The sequence below is a fragment of the Vitis riparia genome, chromosome 10 (genome assembly GCF_004353265.1).
Source record: "Vitis riparia cultivar Riparia Gloire de Montpellier isolate 1030 chromosome 10, EGFV_Vit.rip_1.0, whole genome shotgun sequence".
Classification (NCBI taxonomy): domain Eukaryota; kingdom Viridiplantae; phylum Streptophyta; class Magnoliopsida; order Vitales; family Vitaceae; genus Vitis; species Vitis riparia.
In genome coordinates this window covers 14,502,296-14,516,129 of record NC_048440.1, presented here as the reverse complement: position 1 = coordinate 14,516,129, position 13,834 = coordinate 14,502,296, and the positions used below count along the sequence as shown (strand labels likewise).

Below are 13,834 nucleotides of genomic sequence, written 5' to 3'. Positions count from 1 at the left end.
TAGTCAACTAATGAAGTTAAAACACTTCCCCATTTTCATGGGAAACAAACAAAGCTGGTATCAAGGCAAAGCAGATAAAAAATTTGAAATCAACCGGACGGGCGAAGGGGGTCATCTATGATATCCCATTATCAAAATACAATTACGACGACATTTATTGCAGGACCCACCGATAATAATAGAATAGACATCCACTCCAAAATGAGTTTTGTCTGTTAGCGCTACAATGACAAAACCAACCACTTGGGAACTTGGCTCGTCTATACCAATGGAGTAAGAAACCAAAGCTGGATTACCAGTTTGGACTCTGGATCATGCTATTGTAGTGTTGTGTTTGGTGCTGCTGCCTTTTTATATGCTGTGCAACCCCCCATGCACAAAGCCATAGCCTGCTCATCAAAGTGAAAAATCAGTTATACTTGTGGTTACAATAATATTATTGCTTGAATTCCCTGTCAATCTCATTTCTTTTGCATGTTTCATCCGTGCTGAAAAATCTTTTTCCTCTGTCTCTCTTGTCTCTGCCTCTCTGGGCTTGGCATCAGTTTTGAGGAATTTCAGAGTCTTTGACATGGGGGAAACTAGAGAACTCCAGCTTCAGGTCATGGGTAAGTCTGTTTTTCCAACAATTTAAATGAATTATTCAATTATACACCCTCTGGTTGGTTGATGAGGAAATTGAGGAAAAAGAGAAGCAAACTATGAAGAGTATGTTTCATATCTTGTTTTGGTTTCCAAACTTTGAAAAACATACCCCCAGCTGAGCTAAATAGTTGCATCTATCATTCATGGTTGAGTGGAGGTGGCTGTTTAAATTTGGAATCATCCTGCATATCTCCTTGACCGAAAGGAGACAAATCCGAAGTATCTCCTACTTTGCAGGATGTTGGATCTGGAAAGAACAGAAGAAGAACAGAAAAGAAATGGAAGAATGCTCTTTCCAAGCTCCACACAGCCTAAATTTACAAAAACAGGACTTTCTTTTTAATTCAGGATAAAAAAAAATGGTTTTGTCATTCATTTCAGGGCACGCATTCAAAAGGTAGCCCATCAAGGGCTCCCCATCTAGGAGATATCCTGTTGTTACCATCTTCTTAGGAATGAAACTAAAGGTGTAGGATGAAATGCAAACTTGTCTACACCCCTGTTTATATACATGAAGTAATCAACACAACAGACTAAAAGGGGAGTTGTAAGTAGCAAAAATTTAGTGTTTTTCAACAGGCTGATTTTGACAAGTTGGTATTGTTTTCTGTAAGATTATCATCCCATATGTGTGGTTTTACCAGGTTATGAAGCCAAAGAAGAAAACTCGAGCGAACCAGATGCTGGTCACCAATCAACAGTACCCCAAATCAGAGGTCGCATATGGTGGATCCAAATGGGCGTCTATTCTTTTTTCCTTCTCTCTGGCCAGACGGTTGCTACACTCTTGGGAAGATTGTACTTTGACAAAGGTGGAAATAGTAAATGGATGTCTACATTTGTGCAGCTTGCAGGTTTTCCTCTCCTCCTTCCTTTCTACTACATCTCACTGCCCAAAAATCCGACCACAGACAGTATCCAGATGGACCGACCTCCTGCCTTAACCTTTGCATTGCTCTATGTCTCCCTTGGGATACTACTAGCAGGAGACTGTCTACTCTACTCATATGGACTGTCATACCTTCCTGTCTCTACTTACTCCCTCATTTGTGCATCCCAATTGGGCTTCAATGCTCTCTTCTCCTTCTTCCTCAATGCACAGAAGTTCACTCCTTTTATAGTCAATTCTCTAGTCCTTCTCACAATCTCCTCAGCCCTCCTTGTATTTCAAACTGATGATTCTTCTGATTCCAAGAAAATCTCCAAAGGGAAGTACATTACCGGATTCTTATGCACTGTTCTTGCGTCCGCTGGTTATGCACTACTGCTTTCTTTAACACAGCTTGCTTTCAGGAAGATTATAAAAAGGAACACTATGAGAGCAATGCTGGATTTGATAATCTACCAATCTATAGTGGCAACATGTGTGGCTGTGGCTGGGCTTTTCGCCAGTGGAGAGTGGAAGGATCTGAAGAAAGAGATGGAGGGGTATGAGCTGGGAAAAATATCCTATCTGATGACTTTGATTTGGACAGCAGCAGGCTGGGATGTTTTTTCTATTGGTGCAGTTGGATTGATTTTTGATGTGTCTTCCCTCTTCTCCAATGTGATTAGTACTCTGGGATTGCCTATTATTCCTGTTCTAGCATTAGTTTTCTTCCATGATAAGTTGGATGGAGTGAAGGTGATTGCCATGTTGTTGGCCGTTTGGGGCTTTGTTTCCTATATGTATCAGCATTATCTCGATGATTCCAAGTCCAAGGCTGAAAGCGCAAATGTTGATCAAGTTTCCCAAGCTTCCACCAGCAAAGAAGTCGATAGATGAAGAAGGATAACCCTTCCAAGTTTCATTTTAGACTTCCATTTTCCACACAAGAAGACACAGAATCTTACTTGCATTAGTACCTTGTTGCTTCTTTCTTCTTTTCTTAGCTAAATACTTCCTTCTTTTGGAGTACTCTTACAAAAACAAAATGACATCTTCGGATGGGCCTTGTATTTACTGATGAAAATCAATCAAGAGACCCCTCAGATGATAGGGCCAGTGTAACTCAACTCTGCACCATTTCCCCCTTTCTGATCTTTCAGTGACAACAAGGTTGTATAGGCAAAAAATAATGCTGTAGCAAGGTCAGGAAGATAGGAAATAGAAATGTCATCATCTGCTTCAGGCATCAAGATGACCCACTAATAATAGATCAGCTACCAAGTAAGGAAAAAGCAGATGTCTTCTGAAAACAATTTTGTATTCTAGTACTTCAATTTTACTGACAAGCCCAACCGCCTGGCAAAATTGGTTAGTCATGCCAAGATATTAAGAACGGAAATGCCAAGCTACCCCTTGGCTGATGCTATCCAAGCGTCAGCTGCTTGTAGACGTCTTGACCCTCCATGAACAAAGCTACACATCATCATTTCCTTCTCTTTCATTCACTATGATTGGACATTGGAAAGTTTGGCTGCAGGATTTACACTTGAATAATCTTCTTCATGCTTGAATTGCCCGTTGCTATCATTTCTTTTGCTTTGTTTGTTTCGACTGTGTAGAATTGTAGTACAATAATCACCTCTGAAATTCGATGCAATAATCAAATACTTTCTCAGGAGGAGGTTTTCCAGATAAATGTTGAGAATAACTTGAGAAAATAATCACTTTTCAAGCGTACATTTTTCAGCATTTTCTTTCCTTCTAGTTTTTTCCAAGACCCATAGAGTATCAATTTAGAAAAGTAAGAAATCATTTGAACCCCAGACCAACAACATATGGATTGTCATTCATGGAATGATTTCATAATGCAGCACTCCTCATCCAGTGACCATGATTAATTTCCTTGTTAGGAATGTATCATATCTACTCAAACTGGCCTTCTGCTTTAATCCCTGTATAGTTTTATGACTCCCTTGGCATACTACTAGCAGGAGTCTGCATGATGTACTAAGTTTCCTGCGCCTATGTTTTCCATCATCTGTGCAACCCAATTGACCTTCAATTCTTTCTTCTCCTTCCTCCACAATTCTCTAGTTCTTCTCACCATGTCCTCAACCCTCCTTGTATTCCAAACTGATGAGTCTTCAGGTCCCAAAAGAACGTCCAGATGAAAGTACATTGTCTGCCCTAATGCAGCTTGCTTTCCAGATGATTTTAAAAGGACATCATGTATTTGAATTGTGACTACTATTTCCATCTTCCTCTCTTTACTTTTCTTGGGGAAATACTTCTCAGATAAATGAAAGCATTACTTCGCAAGGTGGAGCTTGTATTAATTGCTTAAAATCTAACCACAGATACATTTTCCACAAGTCAGCAGCTTTTTCTCTTGTTTTAGATATTTTGGATAGACCAGATTAACAGATGAGAATGGGATCATCCGCATGTAGTAAAGCAATTAAAACAAGCCCACAACACCCACCGACAATGGAGCAGCCAATTTCAAGTTTCAACCACTTGAAAAGTTGGTTGTTCATTAATCAATAATCATAACATCAACACAATAAAGCAATTCTAGGCTTCTGATTTCTACTTGCAATCGCCTAAGAGTTCTCATAAGCCATACCTTCCACTTTCTTTTTGTCATGTTTTGCAATGCCTAAGAGTTCTCAGTAGCTGTTCAAGAAGTCTTTCTCTCACTCGCCCTTTCCCATAAGCTTAATTTTCGGGTGCTTGACATGGAGGAAACTCAATAACTGCAACTCCAAATTATGGGTTAGTCCATTTTTCCAGATATTTCTGGTTGATTGATGAGGAAACTGAGGAAAACAGAAGATAAATATGAGTTCTATGCTTTGTGTTGCTTTGGTTTCCAAAATATGAAAACTCAACCAAGCCAAGCAAAATAGTTGTGTTACACTCAGTTGAGTGGAGGTTTTGATTCAATGATCTAGAATCCTTTTCTTAGCAATCAAATGGACAGCTCTTAAAATTTTCCTTTCAGTCATCAAAGCTTTAGGGTAAATATAAATATTAAAAAAAAAAAAACAAAAACAAAAAGATACTAGACTTCATATGATCTTAGGACAGTGCAGTTTCTAATCTCAAATCTTCTTCGGTCACAGAATAGGAGGTGGTGGATGTTTTTTAGTTAGCCCATCCGACAATAAAATTGTTGGGTTGGGGGATGCAGTGACAGTAGTTTGGGATATCACACTGGGCTGAGGGATACTTAACTGCAGAAGGGGGATAGGGAACACTGTCGGAGAGACTTTGAGCCAGGGAAGTTATGTGGTGATTTTGGCTTGAACAGCTAAAGCTTGGCACAAACTTTGAGCCAGTGGAACTGTTTCTGGTATTTGATATGAAGGGGAAAAAATGCAAGCCAATTTAACAGATAAGGATAGGATCAGCAGTATACAGATGGTCAAGAGCAATTAAGACTGCAGTTGCACACCGACCAATGATGGAACTTCTATTAACTAAGGACAAGGGTAGATGCTATCCAGTCCAAAATAAATTTATAGTTTTGCACCAATCAGTAACAAATCCAACGAACTTGAGCAAATTGATTCATCATACCGAATAAGGCAAAGAGTTGGACTAGGCTACCCATTGTATGATGCTACACACTAGTGTTGATTGTGATGCAGCTACTTGTATTTGTGTTCTGCTCCTCCATGAGAAAAAACCACATATAAAACTGAAAAATATAGTTGGACTAAGGCTTTGCAGCAATGTGACTGGACTTGAAAGGTTCTCCTGCTAGAATTTTCAGCTACTGTCATCTTCTTCATGCCTGAATTCCTTCTTACTGTAATTTTTATTTTCCCTTGTTTAGCTGTCTCTCAAGCTCTGTCCCTGGCTTAATCATCTAGGAGTTTCAGGGTCTTTGACATGGGGGAAGCTGCAGAACTGCAAGTTCAAATCATGGGTAAGTGTCATTTTCCAAATGTTTACATGAATTGGCCCTCTGGTTGGTTGATGAGGAAACCGAAGAAAAAGAAAAAAACTATTGAGTAGCATGGTTTGTGTCTTGGTTTTCAAATATGGAAAAAACTTTCCACTTCTAAGTTAATTGGATTAGGTTTTGTTGAATGGAGGTTTTTGTTTATAGATTGGAGTTTTGCAGGAACCAAAAGGAGAACTCAGAAAATTCTTCTCCTTGTAGTCATTAAAACCATGGGACAATATCAAGATGAAGGATACAAACCTTCAAATGATTTTTATACAAGGATGATTTCTATTTCTATTTTAAATTTACTTCTATCATCAGACAGTTGCAACAGGTGATGGATGTTTCCAGAACAGTCCAACAGAAGATCTGCAGCACTTCCTTACAGTATCCAATGGCTCCTCAGGCAATGGTTTCCCAATCTGCTGCATTTTGTTATTACAGTTCTAATGCAGTTCTGCGCTTTCAGGATCCATTTGCATCCTAGGAAACAAGGGAAAGGAAACAAAATGCTGAAAATAGCTTGAGACAGGAATCCATTTTTATGCAATTTTCATCATTTCCCTTTCCTTCTCCATGTTCTCTCAAAGAACTCGCAAGTTCTATGATCTAAAAAAGAAATCCTTCAAAATTTCATTATGCAAAAATAGGTTCCTTCCTTGGAGAGTAAACAGGTCTAGGATGAAATGCAAACTAGTAACGTACTTTTACCATATTTATGTGTTCCCCAGCATTCAAATTCTTAAGTTCCAACCATTTCTCCGATTTACGTGTTTTTAGTTTTTACCAGGTCAGGAAGCCAGAGAAGAGAACTCCGCTGAAGGAAATGTGGCTCTCCAAACAATGACACCTAGAATCAGAAAGTATATGTGGTGGCTCCAAATCGCCATCTATTCGCTTTTTGTCCTCTCTGGCCAGACAGTTGCTACCTTGTTGGGAAGATTGTACTTTGAGAAAGGTGGAAAAAGCAAATGGCTGGCAACACTAGTGCAACTTGCAGGTTTTCCAATCCTCCTCCCCTTATACTGTGTCTCACTGCCCAAAAGTCCCAGGACAAGTGATAGCCACACAAGCCAACCTTCACCCTTAGTCCTTTTGCTGCTTTATGTCTCCCTCGGCATACTTCTAGCAGGAGACTGCATCATGTAGTCAGTTGGTCTCTCATATCTGCCTGTCTCTACTTATTCACTCATTTGTGCAACTCAACTGGCCTTCAACGCTTTCTTTTCCTTCTTCCTCAATTCACAGAAGTTCACCCCTTTCATAGTCAATTCTCTAGTTCTTCTCACCACCTCCTCAACTCTCCTTGTATTCCAAACTGGTGATTCTTCAGATCCCAAGAGAGTAACCAAAGGAAAGTACATTATAGGGTTCTTATGCACTCTTTGTGCATCTGCTGGATCAGGATTGGCGCTTTCCCTGATACAGCTCAGTTTCCGGAAGATTTTAAAAAGGGAGACTTCTACAGTGATCTTGGATTTGATAATCTACCAGTCTCTAGTTGCAACATGCGTTACCATGGTGGGACTTTTTGCCAGTGGAGATTGGAAGAGTCTGAATAGAGAGATGGGGGACTTTGAACTGGGGAAAGTATCCTATCTCATGATTTTGCTTTGGACAGCCGTGGGGAGGGCAGTTTTTTCTGTGGGTCTATTCGGATTGATTTTTGAGGTATCTTCCCTCTTCTCCAATGTGATTAGTACTCTGGGGTTGCCTATTGTTCCGGTTCTAGCAGTAGTTTTTTTCCATGACAAGATGGATGGAGTGAAGGTGACTGCTATGTTGTTGGGAATTTGGGGCTTTGTTTCATATATGTATCAGCATTATCTAGATGATTCCAATGCTGAAAGTACAAATGTTGATTAAGTTTCCTAAAGAAGAGGTTCATAGATGAATAAAGAGCCTCAAAGTTCTCTTAATAGTATTTAAAGGCCAGCTTAGTCACAGTGAGATTATTAAAGTTGCTTTCTTCCTCTATTACTTTTCCTAGATAAAAACTTCCTTCTCTTGAGCTGCTGTCCTGAAAATGAAATGATTCCTCAAGATCGGCCTCTTATTTATTTGATTAACAATCTAACCAGAGACTCATTACCCATGTTTGCAGCATCAAACAAAGAGAAAAAAAAAGAAGACAAAAATGCAAAACAAAAAAGGTTGCTACCAAGGCGGCCGAAAGGAATCGAACCATCTGCCTAAGGCTACTAAAATGCTATTAAAATGATGTGGTAAAGGCCATTGATAATGGTATACCTATCAACTAATCAAGATGAGGAAAACGCCACTCAAAATAAATTAGTAGGTTTGTACTCCAATGACAAATTCAACCACTTAGAAACTGGTTAGTCAAAAGAAGGAAGTTTTTATCTAAGAAGAATCATACTAAGAAGAATCAAACTGGCTTATCCCTAGGATCATGCTAGACTCAACATTGATTGCTATGAAGCTGCTTATACAAGTTTCTCAATCGTATATGAACAGTATACAAGTCCAACAATGAACTATATTTGGAGTAAGGCTTTGCAGCGCCATGACTACACATTGAAAGATTCACCAACTGGAATTTCCACTTGCTTCCATCTTCTCCATGCCTGAAGTTCCTGTTACAATAGTTTTATCTTCATCACATGTTTCATCTGTGCTGACAGTAACTTTCTCAAATGCTCATATTGTCCATTTCTCTCCCGTTATTAGCTTAATCCTCTAGGAAGTTCAGGGTCTTTGACGTGAGGGAAGGTGAAGAACTGCAGCTCCAAATCATGGGCGAGTCAGTTTTCCATATATTTGAGAGAACTAAACCCCTAGCTGGTTGAGATCCTAAAAATACCAAAAACCATAAAAATAAAAATAAATATTAATTCATCTAGTCTTAAACTAGATATAATGAAAATTATTTACAACCTTATACATTTTTAAATTCTTGATTTTTTACATGAGGAGAAAATAAGATAAATAAATTTGAGGAAGCGTGTGATAAAAATTTATTCATCTTAAATATATTTTTTATTTCCATTGTTTTTTCTTGTCATCTTTCACTTCACATTTTTTTTCCCCTCCTACTTTCCCTTGCATTTTCCAAAATCCATATGGAGCCTGAAAAAAGAAAGAAAAGGGAAAAGCTTGCTTGATTAGTGCCTAAGAATATGGTGAATGCCTTTCTAACTTCTGGGCATGGGTGTGCAGATCAAACAAGCCTAATGGACAGCCTAAGTGGCTTCTTTCTCTTATTCCAGATCATTCGCTGCTCAACTTCATGCTCACAACTGCCATCTATATCTTAGTAAGCAGATTTTTCCTTGATGCTTCAAATTTTATAAGTGAAAAATCCTAATGAATCTCCCTTTTTTTATTTGCTTGTGTTGTCCTCTCTGCAGGTATCCCCTCGGCTTTTTGAACTAACCAATACACTCAAGACAGTTTTTATTCCTACAAAGGACAATCGCCGGCTGCTGCATGAATTTTCTTGCTGGAATTGGCATATCTCTGTGTTTATATTGCATTGGGTTCATTCTTCTTCAGATTCCTCATGCACAAGTAAGTTCTATTTCTTGCTTCTATGTTATTGGAATGAATCAGATTTGCAAGAGGTATTGCAAAATGCATTCTTAAGGATTTTAACTGGATCATGTCATTCAGAATCCATAAAACTAATTGATGTTTGAACGTTCATTTAAGAAGTAATGCAATTTACTCCTACAGGCTTGACAAATCAGGACTGAAAGGACTGGTACAAAGAGATTTCCTGTTGGATCTAGAAGAAGGTACAGATGAAAGTAAATAAGGGGACTTGGAAGGGCTAGTGTTCCAACACTTGGAAGGGGACTTGGAAGCCCTGACAAATCAGGGCTAGTGTACATGTACCTTGGTGCTGCTCCAAAACAAATCTCTGATTCTGGAGAAGGAACTTAGTGAAGAAAAGATGTAATGCCCAAATTGTCATATCCTGATTTGGAACCCACAATATCATTTGAGGTGGGTAAATTATGTACCCCGCCTAGAAACTTGTTTAGCCACCCATTACTCATCACAACCTCATACTTCAAAGAAATCATGAACCTGTTGTGTAGTTCAGTTAGAAAGCATATAAGCCCAAGAGGGTAGGCTACTGAAATCATGGACCTGTCGTGTTTAACAAAGTAGTGTCTCTCTTTCTCATCCTATTCAGTAGTGTCTCTCTTTACTCAAAGCATCCACTCTCTCTTTCTGAAATTCAAATAAAAAATGATAAGAATGTGGATAATACTAGGGATAGGCCGAGCTGTTTGACAGAAATCTAATGGATCCATTGACACCCCCCAGTTGGAACAGGTCATTAGCATTGCGATTTCACCTTCCATTTGCTCTGCAAATATAGACTCATGAAACAAACCTATGATTGATTGATAGTACCTTCCACTATATCATAATTTAATGCCTTTCCATCACTTTCCTGGGGAAAAAAAAAAGAAGAAAAAGAGCCGAGACAAAATTCATTTCACTTTCCAGAAATAAGAATGCTTATCTACATCCTGACAATGGTTCTTCATTAGCCTAACTGCCATATATATCCTCACCTAGTCAACTAATGAAGTTAAACACTTCCCTATTTTCATGGGAAACAAACAAAGCTTGTATCAAGGCAAAGCAGATTAAAAATCAGAATCAACCGAACGGGCGAAGGGGATCATCAATAATATCCCATTATCAAAATGCAATTACAAGGATTTTAATTGCAGGACCACCAATAATGATAGAATAGCCATCCATTCCAAAGAGAGTTTTGTAGGTTAGTGCTTCAAACCAGTTGGAAACATTGATTAGTCATACTAATGAAGCAAGAAACTAAAGCTGGACTCCCAGTTTGGACTTTGGATCATGCTATTGTAGTGTTGTGTTCAGTGCTTCTGCCTTTTTATATGCTGTGCAACCCCCCATGCACAAAGCCTTAGCCTACTTATCAAAGCGAAAAATCAGTTATACGTGCTTACAATAATCTTCTTGCTTGAATTCCCTGTTGCTGTCATTTCTTGCATGTTTCATCCGTGCTGAAAAATCCTTTTCAGTTTCATCATCTTTTGCATTCCCCAGCTTTCCTCTGCCTCTCTTTCTGTCTGCCTCTCTGGCCTTGGCATCATTTTTGAGGGATTCTGGGGTCTTTGAGATGGGGGAAGCTAGAGAACTACAGCTCCAGATCATGGGTAAGTTTGTTTTTCCAACAATCTAAATGAATTATGCACCCTCTGATTGGTTGATAAGGAAATTGAGGAAAAAGAGAAGCAAACTATGAATGAGTATGTTTCATATGTTGTTTTGGTTTCCAAATATTTGAAAAACACACTCCCCAGCTGAGCTAAATAGTTGTATCTATCATTCATGGTTGTGTTGAGGTTGTTTAAAGCAAAGTTTGGAATCTTCTTACCTTTTCTCTTTGGACCAAAAGGAGAAGAAATCCAAAGTATCTCCTCCTTCACAGCACCAACACTTTGCAGGATATTGGATCTGGAAAGAAGAAAAGAAATGGAAGAATGCTCTTTCCAAGCTCCACACAGGGCCTTAATTTACAAAAAACAAGACTTTTTTTTAATTCAGGATAAAAATAAAATAAAATAAAATAAAAAAGAAGAGAAGAAATCCTTCCCTATGTTCTCTTTCCTTCTCTATGTTCTATCAAAGAACTCGCAAGTTCTATGCACGTGAAAAAGAAATCCTTCAAGATTTCATGATGCAAAAATATGTTCCTTCCTTGGAGAGTAAACAGGTCTAGGATGAAATGCAAACTAGTAATATAGTTTTACCATATTTATGCGTTCCCCAGCATTCAAATTCTGAAGTTCCAACTGTTTCTCCGATTGATGTGTTTTTAGTTTTTACCAGGTCAGGAAGCCAGAGAAGAGAACTCTGCTGAAGGAAATGTGGCTCTCCAAACAATGGCACCGAGAATCAGAAAGTATATGTGGTGGCTCCAAATCGCCATCTATTCGCTTTTTGTCCTCTCTGGCCAGACAGTTGCTACCCTGTTGGGAAGATTGTACTTTGAGAAAGGTGGAAAAAGCAAATGGTTGGCAACACTAGTGCAACTTGCAGGTTTTCCAATCCTCCTCCCCTTATACTGTGTCTCACTGCCCAAAAGTCCCAGGACAAGTGATAGCCACACAAGCCAACCTTCAGCCTTAGTCCTTGTGCTGCTTTATGTCTCCCTCGGCATTCTTCTAGCAGGAGACTGCATGATGTATTCAGTTGGTCTCTCATATCTGCCTGTCTCTACTTATTCACTCATTTGTGCAACTCAACTGGCCTTCAACGCTTTCTTTTCTTTCTTCCTCAATTCACAGAAGTTCACCCCTTTCATAGTCAATTCTCTAGTTCTTCTCACCACCTCCTCAACTCTCCTTGTATTCCAAACTGGTGATTCTTCAGATCCCAAGAGAGTAGCCAAAGGAAAGTATATTATAGGGTTCTTATGCACTCTTTGTGCATCTGCTGGATCAGGATTTGGGCTTTCCCTGATACAGCTCAGTTTCCAGAAGATTTTGAAAAGGGAGACTTATACAGTGATCTTGGATTTGATAATCTATCAGTCTCTAGTTGCAACATGCATTGCCGTGGTGGGACTTTTTGCCAGTGGAGATTGGAAGAGTCTGAATAGAGAGATGGGGGACTTTGAACTGGGGAAAGTATCCTATCTCATGATTTTGCTTTGGACAGCCGTGGGGTGGGCAGTTTTTTCTGTGGGTCTATTCGGATTGATTTTTGAGGTGTCTTCCCTCTTCTCCAATGTGATTAGTACTCTGGGATTGCCTATCGTTCCAGTTCTAGCAGTAGTATTTTTCCATGACAAGATGGATGGAGTGAAGGTGATTGCTATGTTGTTGGGAATTTGGGGTTTTGTTTCATATATTTATCAACATTATTTAGATAATTCCAAGGCTGAAAATACAAATGTTGATTAAGTTTCCTACAGAAGAGGTTCATAGATGAATTAAAAGACAAGCTTAGTTGCAGTGAGACTATTAAAGTTGCTTTCTTCCTCAATTACTTTTCCTAGATAAAAACTTCCTTCTCTTGAGCTGCTGTCCTGAAAATGAAATGATTCCTCAAGATCACCTCGTATTTATTTGATTAAAAATCTAACCAGAGACTCATAACCCATGTTTGCAGCATCAAACAAGGAGCAAAAAAAGACAAAAATGCAAAACAAAAAAGGTTGCTACCAAGGCGGCCAAAAGGAATAGAACCATCTGCCTAAGGCTACTAAAATGCTATTAAAATGATGTGGTAAAGGCCATTGATAATGAAATTCCTATCAACTAATCAAGATTAGGAAAACACCATCCAATATAAATTTGTAACTTCGTCCTCCAATGACAAATCCAACCACTTAGAAACTGGTTGGTCAAGAGAAGGAAGCTTATATCTAAGGAAATCATACTAAGAAGAATCAAACTGGCTTATCCCTAGGATCATGCTAAACTCAACATTGATTGAATGAAGCTGCTTGTACATGTTTCTCAATCCTATATGAAAAATATACAAGTCCAACAATGAGTTATAGTTGGAGTAAGATGTGAACTTGTCTACACTATTATAGTAAGTTAGCATTGTTTCTCCTATCCTAATCCTACTGTGTGTTTTTACCAGTTCAGGAAGCCAAAGGAAAAAACTCAATGGAGAAGGCAAATCTCAACAATCAACAGTTGCACATATCCAAGGATATATGAGGTGGTTCCAAATGGCCATCTATTCGCTCTCTGTTCTTTATGGTCAGAGTACGCTCTTGGGAAGATTGTACTTCGACGAAGGTCCCCCTTAAAGACAAACCAAATTTCTGTCTTAACCCTTCTATTGCTTTGTGTCTGCTTCAGAGTACTACTTGCAGGAAACTGCATGATGTATTTAGTTGGGCAACTTGGGCAATCGTACCCTGTCTTCACTTTTTCCCTCATCAATGCAACCCAATTGGCCTTAATGCACTCTTCTCCTTTCTCATCAATTCACAGAAGTTCACTCACTCCTTTTATAGTCAATTCTCTAGTCCTTCTCACTGTGTCCTCAACCATATTATTCCAACCTGATTATGAGAAGTCCTACAAAAAGAAGTACATTATCGAGTTCTTATGCACTGTTTGTGCATCATCTGGATATGGGTTGACGTTTTCATTAGTCCAGCTTGCTTTCAAGAAGATATTAAGGGAAATTTTATAGTCATCTTGGATATGATAGTCTACTTCTCTTCAGTTTTCCTGCAGTTTCAGCCCATCTGTTAGTTCCAAAGTTGAATCCCTTCTTATTTCATTTTTGTCTCCCTACTTCGCAGTTGACTCTCCAGCTTTGCAAGGGTTAACTAGGTGGCAAGGATAATGTTAGAAATTTCTCATCAGGATAGTGAGATA

At 38.9% G+C, this 13,834-nt stretch overlaps 2 protein-coding genes, 1 long non-coding RNA gene and 1 pseudogene across 4 annotated transcripts; 3 read left to right on the top strand and 1 right to left on the bottom strand.

Moving 5' to 3' along the window:
- The first annotated feature begins 261 nt into the window (after nucleotides 1-261).
- LOC117923687 (probable purine permease 10) lies at nucleotides 262-2,640 on the top strand. The gene is made up of 2 exons (XM_034842098.1): nucleotides 262-608; nucleotides 1,290-2,640. Exons 1-2 carry the CDS (start codon nucleotides 572-574, stop codon nucleotides 2,408-2,410), a joined length of 1,158 nt encoding a protein of 385 aa, XP_034697989.1. The 5' UTR covers nucleotides 262-571; the 3' UTR covers nucleotides 2,411-2,640.
- Nucleotides 2,641-3,263: 623 nt separating this feature from the next.
- On the top strand, nucleotides 3,264-12,477 carry LOC117923689 (probable purine permease 10). Of its 2 annotated transcripts, none has more exons than XM_034842100.1 (2): nucleotides 3,264-5,447; nucleotides 11,319-12,477. In XM_034842100.1, the coding sequence occupies exons 1-2, from the start codon at nucleotides 5,411-5,413 to the stop codon at nucleotides 12,392-12,394; spliced, it is 1,113 nt and encodes a 370-aa protein (XP_034697991.1). In that variant the 5' UTR covers nucleotides 3,264-5,410; the 3' UTR covers nucleotides 12,395-12,477. The 2 variants fall into 2 exon arrangements, with proteins under 2 accessions (XP_034697991.1, XP_034697990.1); XM_034842099.1 differs by lacking the exon at nucleotides 3,264-5,447 and adding an exon at nucleotides 10,541-10,642 and having other exon boundaries at nucleotides 11,319-12,475.
- LOC117923691 lies at nucleotides 5,410-7,387 on the top strand (annotated as a pseudogene).
- LOC117923692 lies at nucleotides 10,079-11,324 on the bottom strand. Its single transcript, XR_004652670.1, has 2 exons — nucleotides 10,864-11,324; nucleotides 10,079-10,684 (listed from the first exon to the last, which is right to left on the bottom strand). It is a non-coding gene; the product is annotated as an uncharacterized LOC117923692 (long non-coding RNA).
- Nucleotides 12,478-13,834: the final 1,357 nt, after the last annotated feature.